Source organism: Elephas maximus, chromosome 6, assembly GCF_024166365.1.
Source record: "Elephas maximus indicus isolate mEleMax1 chromosome 6, mEleMax1 primary haplotype, whole genome shotgun sequence".
In the NCBI taxonomy this organism is placed as follows: Eukaryota; Metazoa; Chordata; class Mammalia; order Proboscidea; family Elephantidae; genus Elephas; species Elephas maximus.
Window position 1 is genome coordinate 42593649 of NC_064824.1, and position 15311 is coordinate 42608959.

At 37.0% G+C, this 15311-nt stretch overlaps 1 protein-coding gene across 1 annotated transcript; it reads right to left on the minus strand.

Moving 5' to 3' along the window:
* Positions 1 to 5701: 5701 nt before the first annotated feature.
* LOC126078216 (40S ribosomal protein S6-like) lies at positions 5702 to 14330 on the minus strand. The gene is made up of 2 exons (XM_049888456.1): positions 14318 to 14330; positions 5702 to 6538 (listed from the first exon to the last, which is right to left on the minus strand). The coding sequence occupies exons 1-2, from the start codon at positions 14328 to 14330 to the stop codon at positions 5727 to 5729; spliced, it is 825 nt and encodes a 274-aa protein (XP_049744413.1). The 3' UTR covers positions 5702 to 5726.
* Positions 14331 to 15311: the final 981 nt, after the last annotated feature.

The window sequence follows — 15311 nt, forward strand, 5'->3', positions numbered from 1 at the left end:
TCAGCATTTCTATCTCTTAATCTCAAATTTAAAATGAAGTTTGTGCTGGAAGAGTGAAACTGTGTTGGAAATGGACGTTTTCTATACGGGAAATCTCATCTGTAATTATTTCATTGGTGAAAATGTTAAATTACTTCGCTGATCTTGCTATTGGTTTCCAAGAGGAACTGCCTTCTCCCCTACTGCACAGGCAGGCAACAAGCTTCAGCCATATCTGAAGTCTCCTTCTCAGGCTTGTTCTCAACACAATACCACCACTGTCAAAGTAAACATTTTGGGCAGCAATTCCTCTGATCACAAGATGGCATCCAGCCTCAGCACCATGAAAGATGTGATAGATGAGGCACTTCAAAGAAAAGTATTTGACAGATCTGGGTAAACCACCAGAAGATATTTGTCCACATGTGAGACTATAATCTAAAGGTACATACACACTTCCAGGCTGTCAATTCATCAGATTGATGCCATTATTACTAAAACAGTAGTCATGAAAAGAGTTCACTTTTTGGTTGTTCTTTCTGTTTCTTGATTCTTTTATTATTATTATTTGGCTGAATTTCTTTCCTTGATAGTTAAGTTCACATACATAGCAAACACTACCATTAAGCTTGATTGTTTTTTTTTTTCTTTATTCTTTTTTTATTTTACTAATCAAAAAGAAGTTTAAGAAAGAACACAAACAGCTCATGTCTTTCTTTGAATTTGGGTACTCCTTTTCAGTTCCGTCCATATTGGGAAAGGAGGAGACTACCTTACAGTGTGATTCTTGAAAATGTAGACATTGCTTCATTAATTTTAAAATTTAATTTAAAAATGTAATGGTGCAGCAACTGTCTTTTGATGTGAGTGGACAGTTTTGTTTTGTACATGTTCACAGGTACAGATAGGTCAGGATCTGTGGGACAGATAATTGATTATTTTCCTCCCTATGAATATGGATAAGTAAATGACAATTTGACTTATTATTGCTTCTACTTTTGAAATGTAATGAATAGGACTGATAATCTCCAAATTTCTAAATATGTACACTAAATTGCATGATTTGGAAAAAAAATTAAAACAACCTGAATTTTTGTCTTCTTTTTTAATGGGTATTTTAGAATAATTGTTACTTATTTGCTGATTGTGGCTGTTTATTTTCATCCAAAAACTATAAATAGCCTGTGAGTCATGTTGTTAAAATAAGATATTGGAGAGAAAAGGGACAATATATTCTGCATAAAATGCACAAGGCAAAATTCATAAACTTTAATCCTTTAAACATGTCGTTATTAATTTTCCTTTATATTCAATTTCATTGCCATATGTCTTTATTAAGCTAGTAATAAAAGGTTGAAGTTTACCCAAGATTTATAGACTCAAGGGAATTAAAAAAAAAAGTGATAGGGATTAGGCAGGGAATGTAGCATCATTTAATTTAATTTAATCACTTTAAGAAAATATTGAGGAGATGTTATTTCATGTTGCAGACAACTTTTAAAGTTTCATATCATATAGATAGGCTTGATAACACACATGACTTAAGTTCTTACCTGTAGAGGTTGTAGATCTTTAATTAAATAGAAAAAGAGAGAGAGAGAGAGATAGGAGTAAATAAGTATTCACTAAAGAAAAGAATGTTTATTAATGGATATTTGCAGCTGTTTCTTCTCATTTTGAGTCCTGCCACATCAGCAACATCCATTAATAATTGGAACCTGGAATGTACAAGTATGAATCTAGGAAAATTAGAAATCATCAGAAATGAAATGGAATGCATAAACATCGATATCCTAGTCATTAGTGATCTGAAACGGTCATTTTGAATCAGACAATCATATAGGCTACCATGCTGGGAATGACACCTTGAAGAGGAATGGTGTTGCATTCATCATCAAAAAGAATGTTTCTAGATCCATCCTGAAGTACAACGCTGTCAGTGATGGGATAATATCCATACACCTACAAGGAAGACCAGTTAATACGACTATTATTCAAATTTACGCACCAACCAGCTAAAGTAAAAGGAAGAACTGATGAAGTAAAAGAACTGAACAAAAGATTTCAAAGGACCTCTCGAGAAGACAAAGTAAAGTATTATAATGACATATGCAAAGAGCTGGAGATGGAAAACCAAAAGGGAAGAACACACTTGGTGTTTCTCAAGCTGAAAGAACTGAAGAAAAAACCCAACCCTCGAGCTGCAATAGTGAAGAATTCTATGGGGAAAATATTAAACGACACAGGAAGCATCAAAAGAAGATGGAGGGAATACACAGAGTCATTACACCAAAAAGAATTAGTCGATGCTCAGCCATTTGAAAAAGTAGCACATGACCAGGAACCGATGGTACTGAAGGAAGAAGTCCAAGCTGCTCTGAAGGCATTGGTGAAAAACAAGGCTCCAGTAAAGGATGGAATATCAATTGAGGTGTTTCAACAAACGGATGCAGCACTGGAGGTGCTCACTTATCTATGCCAAGAAATATGAAAGACAGCTTCCTGGCCAACTGACTGGAAAGGATCCACATTTATGCCTATTCCAAAGACAGATGATCCAACCAAATGTGGAAATTATAGAACAATCTCATTAATATCACATGCAAGCAAAATTTTGCTGAAGATCATTCAAAAATGGCTGCAGCAGTATATTGACAGGGAACTGCCAGAAATTCAGGCCGGTTTCAGGAGGAGGACATGGAACCATGGATATCATTGCTGATGTCTGATGGATCCTGGCTGAAAGCAGAGAACCAGAAGGATGTTTACTTGTGTTTTATTGACTATTCAAAGGCATTCGACTGTGTGGATCATAACAAATTATGGATAACATTGCGAAGAATGGGAATCCCAGAAAACTTAATTGTGCTCATGAGGAACCTTTAGATAGATCAAGAGGCAGTTGTTCGGACAGAACAAGGGCATACTGATTGGTTTAAAGTCAGGAAAGGTGTGTGTCACGGTTTTATTCTTTCACCATACCTGTTCAATCTGTACACTGAGCAAATAATACGAGAAGCTGGACTATATGAAGAATGGGGTATCAGGATTGGAGGAAGACTCATTAACAACCTGTGCTATGCAGAAGACACAACCTTGCTTGCTGAAAGTGAAGAGGACTTGAAGCACTTACTAATGAAGATCAAAGACCACAGCCTTCAGTATGGATTACACCTCAACATAAAGAGAACAAAAATCCTCACAACTGGACCAATGAGCAACATCATGATAAACAGAGAAAAGATTGAAGTTGTCAAGGATTTCATTTTCCTTGGATCCACTATCAACATCCATGGAAGCAGCACTCAAGAAATCAAATCTGCTGCAAAGGACCTCTTTAAAGTGTTGAAGAGCAAAGATGTCATCTCGAAGCCTAAGGTGCACCTGACCCAAGCCATGGTATTTTCAATCACATCATATGCATGTGAAAACTGGGCTATGAATAAGGAAGACCAAAGAAGAACTGACGCCTTTGAATTGTGTGGTTGGTGAAGAATATTGAATATACCATGGACTGCCAGAAGAATGGACAAATCTTTCTTAGAAGAAGTACAACCAGAATGCTCCTTAGAAGCAAAGATGGCGAGACAATTTCTTACATATTTTGGACATGTTGTCAGGAGGGATCAGTCCCTGGAGAAGGACATCATGCTTGGCAGAGTGCAGGGTCAGCAGAAAAGAGGAAGACCCTCAATGAGGTGGATTGGCTCAGTGGCTGCAACAATGAGCTCAAGCATAACAATGATTGTGAGGACGGCTCAGGACTGGGCGGTGTTTCATTCTGTTGTGCATAGGGTTGTTATGTGTCGGAACTAACTGAACGGCACCTAACAACAGCAACAACAAAAAAAGGAAATCATCATTATGCCTCGAAGCATTCTGAGTTTGTACAGAAAAAATAAGAATGCATAATCTGATGTTTCCATTTTAAATTTCATGTAAAAGTTCAATTTCCCTACTGACAGAAGAGTTCTTATAAGGGAGTATTGATTTATTTTTTCCTCTACTTCATTTTTAAATAAGGTGGCAGGCCAACTATCAATTATAAAGTAAGTAAACAAAATTGGGAGAAAGAAAAAATAAGGGTGAAGAAAATTAAAATTAAAACCACAGAGAGAAGGTAACATGTTCAATAATATTCCATATGTTTAGCTGAGGGGTGCAATTTAACTGCAGGCATCCTTGTGGCCAGTACAAGGTGAAACACAGTGATTTTCTTTACAGTCTCCCCCCAAAAGAAAATGTTGAAATTAAAAAAGTCGCTCAGCACTACAATATTTTAAAGAGTCGTAAACTGTGAATAAATGGGATAAACATTAATAAATCCATTATTAAAATCTCAGCAATCACCTGACAACATGTCCAAAGTACGTAAGAAACAGTCTCGCCATCCTTGCTTTTAAGAAGCATTCTGGTCGTACTTCTTCTAAGAAAGATTTGTTCGTTCTTCTGGCAGTCCATGGTATATTCAATATTCTTTGCCAACACCACAACTCAAAGGTGTCAGTTCTTTTTCGGTCTTCCTTATTCATTGCCCAGTTTTTACATGCATATGATGCAATTGAAAATACCATGGCTTGGATCAGTATGCAAGTATGGTTGTTCTTGCAAGTACGCATGCAGGTACGGTTGTTCTTGACACTGTAGTACAATGGTTTTATTCCAGAAGAAATATAGAAGGGTTCAAAATTTAGCAAAGGAAAGCAAATTATTTTCTTAAAATGTGACCTTGAATCTTGAGTATCTTCAAATTTGATTTTAGCCTTTTAAAGTTGTATAAATTAGGTAGCTGAACTGTATGTCAAAGAAAAAGAATAATTTTTAATTTTTGTATGTAGCTGAACTGAGGTATGTCAAAGAAAAAGAATAATTTTTAATTTTTGTATGTAGCTGAACTGAGGTATCTACAAAAATATTCAACTTGGGTTGCATAATGTTAGCATATTACCTGGTTATATCAATATAAATTTCTTCACTAGTACAGAAAGCATATGATTAAAAAAAAATGCTACATAAAAATTGATCATTTCCTTTCAGTGTGTGTTAATTGAGGCTTTCATGCCAGAGCTGTAGATTAGAGCTCCTCTGATGGTGAAATGAAAACATGGTACGAAACAACGCAATAGGGAGAAATAATAGCCATTGAGCACCTACTACTGTGTGTCAGGTGTTATGCTAGGCAAGTTCACCTTGATTTTCACATTGAATTCTTAGACCAATCTATGAGTTTGTTGTTTTTAATCCCTATTTGCATACGAACACAGTGTGATTCAGGGGATTGATTTTCTTACCAAACGTCATACCACATTAATCAGGTGACAAAACCCAGGTGTTTTGGACTGTTATGATTGTCTTGCATCACATCATACTTAGAAGGAAGCAAACACTTTTCTTACCCTTTTCCACTTTTCATTTTAGGCCTTTACAACATACTTTGTTGATTATAATGACAAATACTGTTAATCTTCCCATTCGGCTATGCCCTTCCAGTCATACCACTGTTGGTCGACACCTTTCCACTCACATTCAGAACTTTCAGAATATTCAGCCTTTTGTTCCATTTCAGCAGGACCACGTTCTAACCTTCTAACCTGTGATTTCACAAAAATTTGGGAAAAAAAATATAGAGATAGAGATGTCTGAATGGAGGAGAGAAGGCTGATACTCAACACATGTTAATGCGTACTCAGCTGTAGTTTTTTTTTTTTTTTTAATATGACCATATTTATTTGTTGTCCTTAGAAAATTTATTTTTGACTGGATCCAGACTTAGAGGTAGAAGCTCTCAGAGAGGACAGCCTCCGTCTCTTAGCGATCTGCTCCTGTCGTTTTTCTTTGGCCTCCTTCATTCTCTTGGCCAGAAGCTTGGCATATTCCGCGGCCTCCTCCTTATTTTTCTTGGTGTGCTGCTTCTTCAGAGCAATACGCCGTCGCTTGTGTTGCAGGACACGTGGAGTAACAAGACGCTGAATCTTGGGTGCTTTGGTCCTGGGTTTCTTGCCTTCTTTGCTCAAGGGCTTTCTCACGACATACTGGCGGACATCATCTTCTTTGGAGAGATTGAAAAGTCTGCGGATTCTGCTAGCTCTTTTGGGCCCCAGGCGACGGGGCACAGTAGTATCAGTCAACTCCGGAATATCCTTCTCCCGTTTTTTTACAATAACCAAGTTGAGAACACTCAGATTGGCATCCACAATGCAACCCCGGACAGATTTGCGCTTTCTTTCTCCAGTTCTCCTTGGTCTGTGACAGGAATGCCCCTTACTCAGTAGCAGGCGGACGCGGCCGTGGGTCAAGACACCCTGCTTCATGGGAAAACCTTGCTTGTCATTCCCACCACTGATTCGGACAACACATCCCTTCCATTCATCACCCAGAGAGTCAGCAGCAACTTCTGTGGTCATTCTCTTCTCATAAAATGTACGAAGTTTGCGTTCATCGTCCACTTCGATGAGTTTCTGGCAGCCAGTGGCTGGGAAGGAGATGTTCAGCTTCCTGGTGAAGCAGCCGATCGCTTCCGCGGCGCCACGAAAAAGCTCAGCTGTAGTTTTAATATGCTCTATGAATGCCAAAATCTTTCACTGTGATTTGATCAATTATTACAAAATATTTAGCATCAAAAATATATACATCTTATAAAAAGTTAAAGACAAACCTTTATTTTTGGTAATGGGACATATTATGTGACATCAAATGGCGTGCTTTTATGATTCCAGTGACTTGGCTTCTCAGAAATGGTGGGTACATTTTTTTGGCAGTCTTCATGGAACACTTAGTCTTTTGCTAACATTCTCTTAACCCCCTTGGGCTAATTTCCGGTGATTGTGGAAATGGTATTCTATAGACTGCGTCTGTGAAATGTTGCAATCTTGTTACCACCTGTCCATTGTCAACTTCCTGGTCCACTTAGTAGTGTTATTCCCACTTTTTATTTTTGGTGCTACTTATAAAGGTGGAGACCTTGGTGGCCCAGTGGTTAAGAGCTACGGCTGCTAATTAAAAGGCCAGTGGTTCGAATCCACCAGGCGCTCCTTGGAAACCCTGTGGGGCAGTTCTATTCTGTCCTGTGGGGTCAGTATGAGTTGGAATTGATTTGTCGTCAATCGATTTTTGGTTATTTATAAAGGTAAACGTTCGCTTGGGTGGTAAGTGATTGTAAGGGTTATTAAAGAGAAAGGAGAGGATACTAGTCTAATTTGACATAATCTTGGTATTATCTGGTGGCACAGTGGTTAAGTGTGCAGCTGCTAATCGAAAGGTCAGTGGTTCAAAACCACCAGTTGCTCCTCCAGAAAAAGATGTGGCAACCTGCCCCTGTGGGGCAGTTCTACTTTGTCCTATAGGGTCCCTATGAGTCAGAATCAACTCTATGGTAATAGGCTTGTTATTATCTGTGAAATAAAAAGGTGCTCTTTATTAAAAATTATTGCCTGAATGTTGGATTCCATAAGAAATCCCAGCATGCTTGATGTAATTAAGAACTATAATAAAACTTTCTTCTTTCACTGTACTATGTTACTAATACCATAATGTATTAGTTATTGCAAAGCAATCTTTTAAGAAAAATGATATTTAACAGAGGTGCTAATACATTTTGAATCATATCATATATTGAAAGTTTATTCTCTTATTTCTCTATTATGGAACTTACCATTGATTTCATGTCATTTTATTGCAGCATATTAATAACTTAGTATTATTATGGATATATATTTATTTAGCTAGGTCCTTTCTCCATGTATCTGAATTTCCTGATTCTATTTAATTTTATTTGCAGGAAATATACTTTTCTTATTCTGTTTTAATTATTCATCTGTTTATCCTTTTTTGATAATTCCTTTATTTTTAAATTTATTGTTATAGATTGTTCACCATATCTTTCTTGAAATATTTTACATTAAGCATAGCCAATGCTTCTCCACTTTTAACCTTCTTAACTAGTTAGTTTAACCTCTTTTCAGGAACAGAAGTCTTAGTTTGGAATCTTCCTCTGTAAAAAAACAAAACCCAAACCCATTGCTGTCAAGTTGGTTCTGACTCATAGCGACCATATAGGAGGGGTTAGAACTGCCCCATAGGGTTTCTTTCCAAGGAGCACCTGGAGGATTCGAGCAGTCGACCTTTTGGTTAGCAGCCAAGCTCTTTAACTGCTATACCACCAGGGCCCAATTACTTTCAAAATTTATGGTTAACTGAAATTCCCAAGCCTATTCATTTCCCTTTGCAACAAAAATGGCTTCATATCTGGGTCAGTAACCTTAACCTTACATATATTACTCTCTATATTAATATTTTGTATATAATTTTATTTATTTTGTTGTTGAGAATATACACAGCAAAACATACACCAACTCAACTGTTTCTACATGTACCATTTAGTGACATTGATTATACTCTTTGAGTTGTGCAAATATCCTCACCCTCCTTTTCTGAGTTGTTCCTCCTCCATTAACATAAACACACTGCTCCCTAAGTTTCCTACCTAATCTTTCCAGTTGCTGTTTTCAATTTTATTCTCTATAGATAGTTCTTAAAAGAGCATAATGCTCAAGGCAGAATTTTTTTTACTAGTTAAGCTAAACTGTTTATTATTTGAGTAGATTCTATTTTTTATCTATTTTTTAAGTAGATTCAGGAGATGTTTTTAGTTTAAGGTTTAAAACTACGTCAGGGCAATAGTTTCAGGGGTTCATCCAGCCTTCATGGTCCCAGGAAGTCTGGAACCCATGAGAATTTGAAATTCTGTCTGCTTTTTCCCCTCTTGATCAGATGCTTCCGTGGAATCTTTGATCAAAATGTTCAGTAATGCTAGCCAGGCACCATCCAGTTTTTCTGGTTTTGTGGCAGAAGAAGCAGTTATTCATGGAGGTAATTAGCCACACCATCCATATCCTCCTCCCGTTCCGAAGCTTCTTTTTCCTTTGTTGTTCCCGGCGAATAGAGATAGATTGTTGTGCCGTGGATGGCCGTTTGCAAGCTTTTAAGACCCCAGGCACTACATCAAACTAGGAGGTAGAACAGGAGCACTAAACATGTTATTAGGCCAATTAACTGGGGTGTCCCTCGAAATCATGACCCTAAACCTCCAAACCAAGAAACGAAATTCCCTGAGATTTTTGGTTGTACATAAGCCACCTCAGCAGCTACTCTTTCTTTTTTTGTCATTATTGTAAGTATATCTATCACACAACTTTTACCAATTCAGCTTTTTACAGGTGTGCAACGTATTGACAGCAGTTAAAATAATCAGCTGTGCAACTCTACCCTTAATCAATGTGGTATTTCCATCACTGTTAACCTCCCTTTCCCCCTCCCCTGGAAATCACTAACAAACTTCTGTCTGTATACATTTGCCTCTTTTCTTCTTTTTACGTAAGCGAGGTCATACAATATTTGCTCTTTTGTGATTGACTTACTCAGCATAATGTCTTCCAGTTTCATCCATACTGTAGCATGTATCAAGACTTCATTTCCCCTACTGGCTGAGTACAATTCCATTGTAAGTATGTGCTATATCTTGTTTATTCATTCATCTGTTGATGGTCTATATTAATATTTTAAAATAGGCAAGTAATATTAAACTCAATTCTCCATGTACATTCTTTATATCTTAGGATGAACTCCTTTAGATACTACACAATAATCAAATGAATTACTCAAATTCCTTGATGAATTGTTGATTTATTTTCCAAATATGGGGGTAACTAATTTGCATAAAGGGTGAAGAGGTGTTCCTTCTCAGCATGCATCTCCTTTTTCAAGACATTTTTGTTAAACAAACATTTCCCAATACTGTTATTACTCAGTCTTTTTACAACTTGCATTAAATTCTCTAGATACAGATTTCCATCAGCGTGGCTCCATAGATTTGCCACTGCGCTAAATATTCTGCTTAAAAAGTAAATTCTTTATCATTTGATTTGAATTTTAGTCGCACGTTACCCTAATTTCAATTAGAATAAAGAAATATATAATTTTTTACAAGAAAAATAAAAATTATGCTATAAAAATTTAGGAACAAATTGCTCAGCAGACATCTTCACTTGGGAGTACATATCTTTGCTTTATTAATCTTGTACTTGAAAATGCAACTTTAAAAAAATCCTACAACTTGGAATAGCACAGCAAAAAGAAACATCCAAGTAAAAGTAACACAGACAATGGTCATTAAAGTTATTTCCCCAGTGATACCCTGAATTACAGGGCAGCAACCACACAGCTGAGTTTCCATTTCTTTTCCCTGTCTCCAAAGCTCTTTTCCCTCATGACATTTTGCATCATTACTGCACAGCTTTTTTTCTTCATTGCCCTTCTAAGCTCATCCTTGTCATTCTTCTTGTCTACTTCAATTACTTAAATTTATTATTCAATTTGTAGATGACTGTTTCTTCAGAGAGAAAGAACTATATAAATTCAAAATATATTCCAAGATTCTCAGGTGAAAGTTTTTATCTATTCGCAGAAGTGGATGTCTTTAATGATGCAAGGATATATGAAGGAAATTACTAGGTTTGATTGCTTTAGTGGGACCTAGCTACAGCAGTTACAAATTAATCAAGCCCACCTACTTAAAAAATAAGTTTACAATTTGCTGCTTATTAAAGCTATGTTCAAGGAGCTCTGGTTGCACAATGGTTAAGTCAGCAGTTTGAACCTACCAGTGGCTTCATGGGAGAAAAGACATGGCAATTTTCTGTAAAGATTACAGCTGAGGAAATCCTATGGGGCACTTATCCTCTGTCCTGAAGGATTTCTATGAGTCATAATCGACTCGATGGCACACAGCAACGACAACAACAACAAGGCTATATTCTCCTTTGTTTCAGCCTTTTGGTTTCTGTTTAGATGTCTTTCCCCATTTGAAGCCCACCTGTATGTAAACTTACCCCTTTAGCGTATTCTTTTTTTATGCTTAAAATACCATGAAAAATAACACTATGTCTAAATTCAGGTAGGATCAAGAGAGGACAAGGGCTCTGTGTGGATGATGGTTGTCAAGTGCTAAATAAATATTAGTAGAATAATTAATGAATCATACAAAAAGAATAAATTGACTCAATCAATTCCCATCCCTTCCCCCCAAAATTAACTAGACAATTCATTTAAAAATACACTAATCAGTAACTTCTGTGTAGTCAGTATAACTCAGTGAAGGGCAGTAGGGTATCTACTTGCCACCTACCTCCTATGAAGATGCTGAATTCTGTCTATGATGAGATTTCAAACACACAAAGAGTGGAATTAAGTGAAAACACAAAATAAACAAACAAAGAAAAAAGTCTTTCCTCAACAGCCACCTCTGGCCAGGAGAGAAATCCTTTAACAAGGTCTTAAGAAAAAAAAAAAAAAAGAATGTCTTAAGTCCATGCAAATGTGTTCTAGCAGGGTACAAAGTTAAGTTGTGTAAGAGGCTGGGAATTGTCCAGGAGGATTACCCTATGTGAGGAATAAGACAAAGCAAAATCCTGTAGACCCAATCTATTCTGGTCCATCTGTAGCATCTGACTCTTTTGCAAAATGACTATAACTTTGCCCTGGGTTGCTCAATATATCCTCCCCTTGGCTTCCCAAACAGAGTGGTAGTTACATTTAATGAAGAGCTATTTGTCAATCTTTTCCTTTACGATTATTGTTTCAGTGTCTAGTTTAAGACATATTTGCCTGCCCTAAAGGTCATCAATATATCTTCCTAAGTTGTCTCTGGGAAACTTTATTGTTGTCTTTTTCATGTTTAAATCTACAATTCATAAGGATTTGACTGTACGATGTCAGGTAGGGGTTAAGGTGAACTATTTTTTTCCATATGGATACCCAATTGACCCAATACTATTTATTAATCTTTTTCTTAGTTCTTTCATCAACACCACACTGTCTTAATTACTGTACTTTAAAATTAAAAATTGTCGCAGAGTGGGTTATGTCCCCTGATTTGCTTTTTTTCAAGGTCTTGTGGTTACTCCTGAACATTTGTGTGTCCAAGTAGATTTTAGAATCAGGTTTTGAATTTTAAGTAAACTATCTGTCTTCATTTGTTTAACACATCCTTATTTTGCCTTTATTTTTGTAAGATAAGTTCACTGGAGATAGAAGTTTAGGCTGGCATTTATTGTTATTATTGTTGCTATTATTTATACTTTATAGATGTCATTCCATTGTTTTCTGGTATCCATCATTTCTCAGTCTTACCTGGATATTGGCCCCTAATGTCCAGCGACTTCAAAGGGCTCTCTTTGTTTATTTTATTGTTTTGTATTTTGTCCAGCTTTTTTAGTTGCTCTTCATAGAATTCTTTTTTTTCTTTTTTCTCACACAAGCTACTCTGTAAATGTTGGGTGCAGAATTCCTTTGTAACTAATTTTTAATCATAAACTAAAAGGACAAAAAAATTATTTCTAATTGCATTTAATGATTTTAAGCATTCAGGTACCTCAGTATTTCTTTATTCTTGATAGCTAGAAGATTTGAGGGGAAAAATATCAGCCTCATGTAATCTGTTCACACATTGCTTCCAGTGGTTCTAAGGTAGAAAGTTGAAATTTGTTTTATGTTAAATTTTTGTGCCTTGGAATGAATTAGATTCATAAACTCTCTTATCCATAAATATGTAAGCCATGTACCTTTGTATTGTTTTGGCAGCAAGCCCAAATATTTGTTGAGTAATAAAAATGCCAATTCTTTATAAGAGTTTGATAAGTATTTTTATTATAGTGTGAAAGATTATGGCAGTTGAATGGTGTAAAATGGACATTTCAGCAGAGGTGCTATTTGTATATAAAGAATGAATCAGAGCATCTTATGGAGAAGTGGGCAAGCTGAAAGTGGAGGTGCCCATGGAAGAAATAGTAAGACAAGAGGGAAAGAAGGAAATAGGCAAGGAGAGACTACCTAATGGAAGGAAAGACCAATGAACTGCCGAGGCATTGTCTTAATCTGTAAGTAAATAATACATATATGCAAATAAATATATATGTAAATATATATAAGCAGGTACCTTATTTTTAAACAAGTAATGCGCACCTTTTGTGTTTGTTTGTTGGCTGCACCCTCCCCCTTTAGTCATCCTCACAAATGCACTATATTAATTTTTCTTCACAGCAACATGTAAAAAAAAATTGGCATAGGGACACCTATGAAAATACCTTGTGGGGGGAGGGTACAGCCAGCAAACAAATGCAGAAGGTGCACTTTATTTGCAAAAAATACAGTATATGGAAAGAGAGATTTACTGCAAGGAAATGTCTGACACAGTTGTGAGGGCTGCCAATTCCCAAATTCCTAGGTCAGGCAATAGGCTGGAGACTTCTACTGGCTTACCGGATTGCAGGGAGGAAGGGAGAGGGAGCACTAGCAAAAACAAAATCTGCAGGTCAGTCAGCAGGTCAGAGACTTCTGCACGATTACCTCCCAGGAACAGGAGGTCAGGCAAAGAGAAGAGTGAAAGGTCAAAAAGAGAACAAGCTTTTCCAGAACATCCATTTATGTATTGGAGGTAGGCCACACCCTTAAGGAAATTCCTCTTTCAACTGTTTGGCTGCCCACCTCAGAGTCACATCATGGGTGATGATTCCATCCCATTACGTTAAGGAAGACCAACCATTCCAATGTCCGCCAAACCACTAACAGTCATAGCCTGGCCAAGGTGACACATGGTATTTACTATCACAGGCAGGGAACTCTGCTAGTCAGTTTTCAATATTCTATTTCCATATTTACACATTTTAAAGGACAATGTATTTTTTTAGAATTTTTTGGTGATATCATGCATTTTCACTGATGGAATGGATACTGAATCATTGTTTGTTGGCAGTTTTTTATTATTTGAAAAAAATAGGGTGGCAATTGTAAGCATGCCATGCTGATCCCAGGCTCCATGAAGTACATAAAAAAACACAGTACATATTGGACCCATGGCCCGGGAACTGCATCACAAACTGTTTTCAGGGAGGTAAGCACTTCATTACAATGTCATCAGGAGGCAAGCACTTTATAAAAGATGTCGTCAGGAAGGCAACTAATGTAAGCGGGCTACATCGGTCCCATGTTCCATGAAGCACCTCACACACAGGTACATATAGGTCCCATGGCCCAGGAAGTTCATCACAAACGGTTTTCATCCCGAAAAGAACTCATTTACCTGAATATTTCTGAATGCCAGTAACTGTACCTTTCCAATAACACAAAGGAAATAGTAAACATACTTGCAGGCCTTCTCTCCTGTACAGAAGCCAAAAGACACAAAAGTTTCACACTACCACTGCTCCAGGAAGCATCCCTTCATTCCAGTGATTCTCAACAAGTGTGGCACAGGCCAGCTTCCTTGATTTTTAGGCAGTTGTACCAGTATCCGCCATGACGCCAAACCAAAAAACCCAAACCCACTGCCATCGAATAGATTTGGACTCATAGTGATCCAACAAGACAGAGTAGAACAGCCCCATAGGGTTTCCAAGGAGCAACTACTGGATTTGAACTATCAACCTTTTGGTTAGCAGCCAAGTGCTTAAGCACTATGCCATCAAGGCTCCACCATGATGCCAGAAAGTACTAAAAAAAAAAGTGGCTCAAATATCTGCAAATAAACCTCAGGGGTGGAAAATGTAGCTGGAACATACCTGTGAAATCGCTGTTAGTTCTCCAATGACGTTCTCTGAAAGTACTGTACGTTGTGTTCATATTCTAGAGCACCGCTGAATGAAGACATCTGAAGCGATGCGAGTAGGCAGAGACGTGTTCTAGCAGGGTGGTTTAGAAGTGTTCCTGGAAGAGGAAGTTTAGACCTAGAGTTGAAAAAGAAACATAACAATGTCAGCTTTTCCTAGAGAGTCTCAGGATTTCTTGAGGAGGTCTCTAAACTTATCATGCATTTCAGGGGGGGCACTTGAATTATTTTAATACAAAAGGAAAAGGTAACCTCAAACGGAGAGAAAACATGGGCACACTCAACTTCCAGTATCTGTGAAGTAAGGACCGAAATAGAGATTTATGTGGAAAAAGATTCATAAGAGGACATTTTATTTTTAAAGGAAAACAGAAAAAGAATGACCCATATGTTTATACCTAAAATACTAAAATTTGCAACTACATAGAGTAAATATTTCTAAATTAAACTTTGTATTTTTTTTTCCTATTTTAGTATCACAACTGATAACAGACAAACAAGGAACCTTTGATGACATGTTAAAAATTTTAGAAAAGGAGTTTGTATTGATAAATAATTTCAGTCTTTAACCCAGGGAGTTGCCTAGAATGATCAAGCCTCTGGTTACAACTTCTAATACGTAAGTTAAGTAGATTTTTAGTTATGCTCTTTTCTGTGGAACCACAAAATGGCA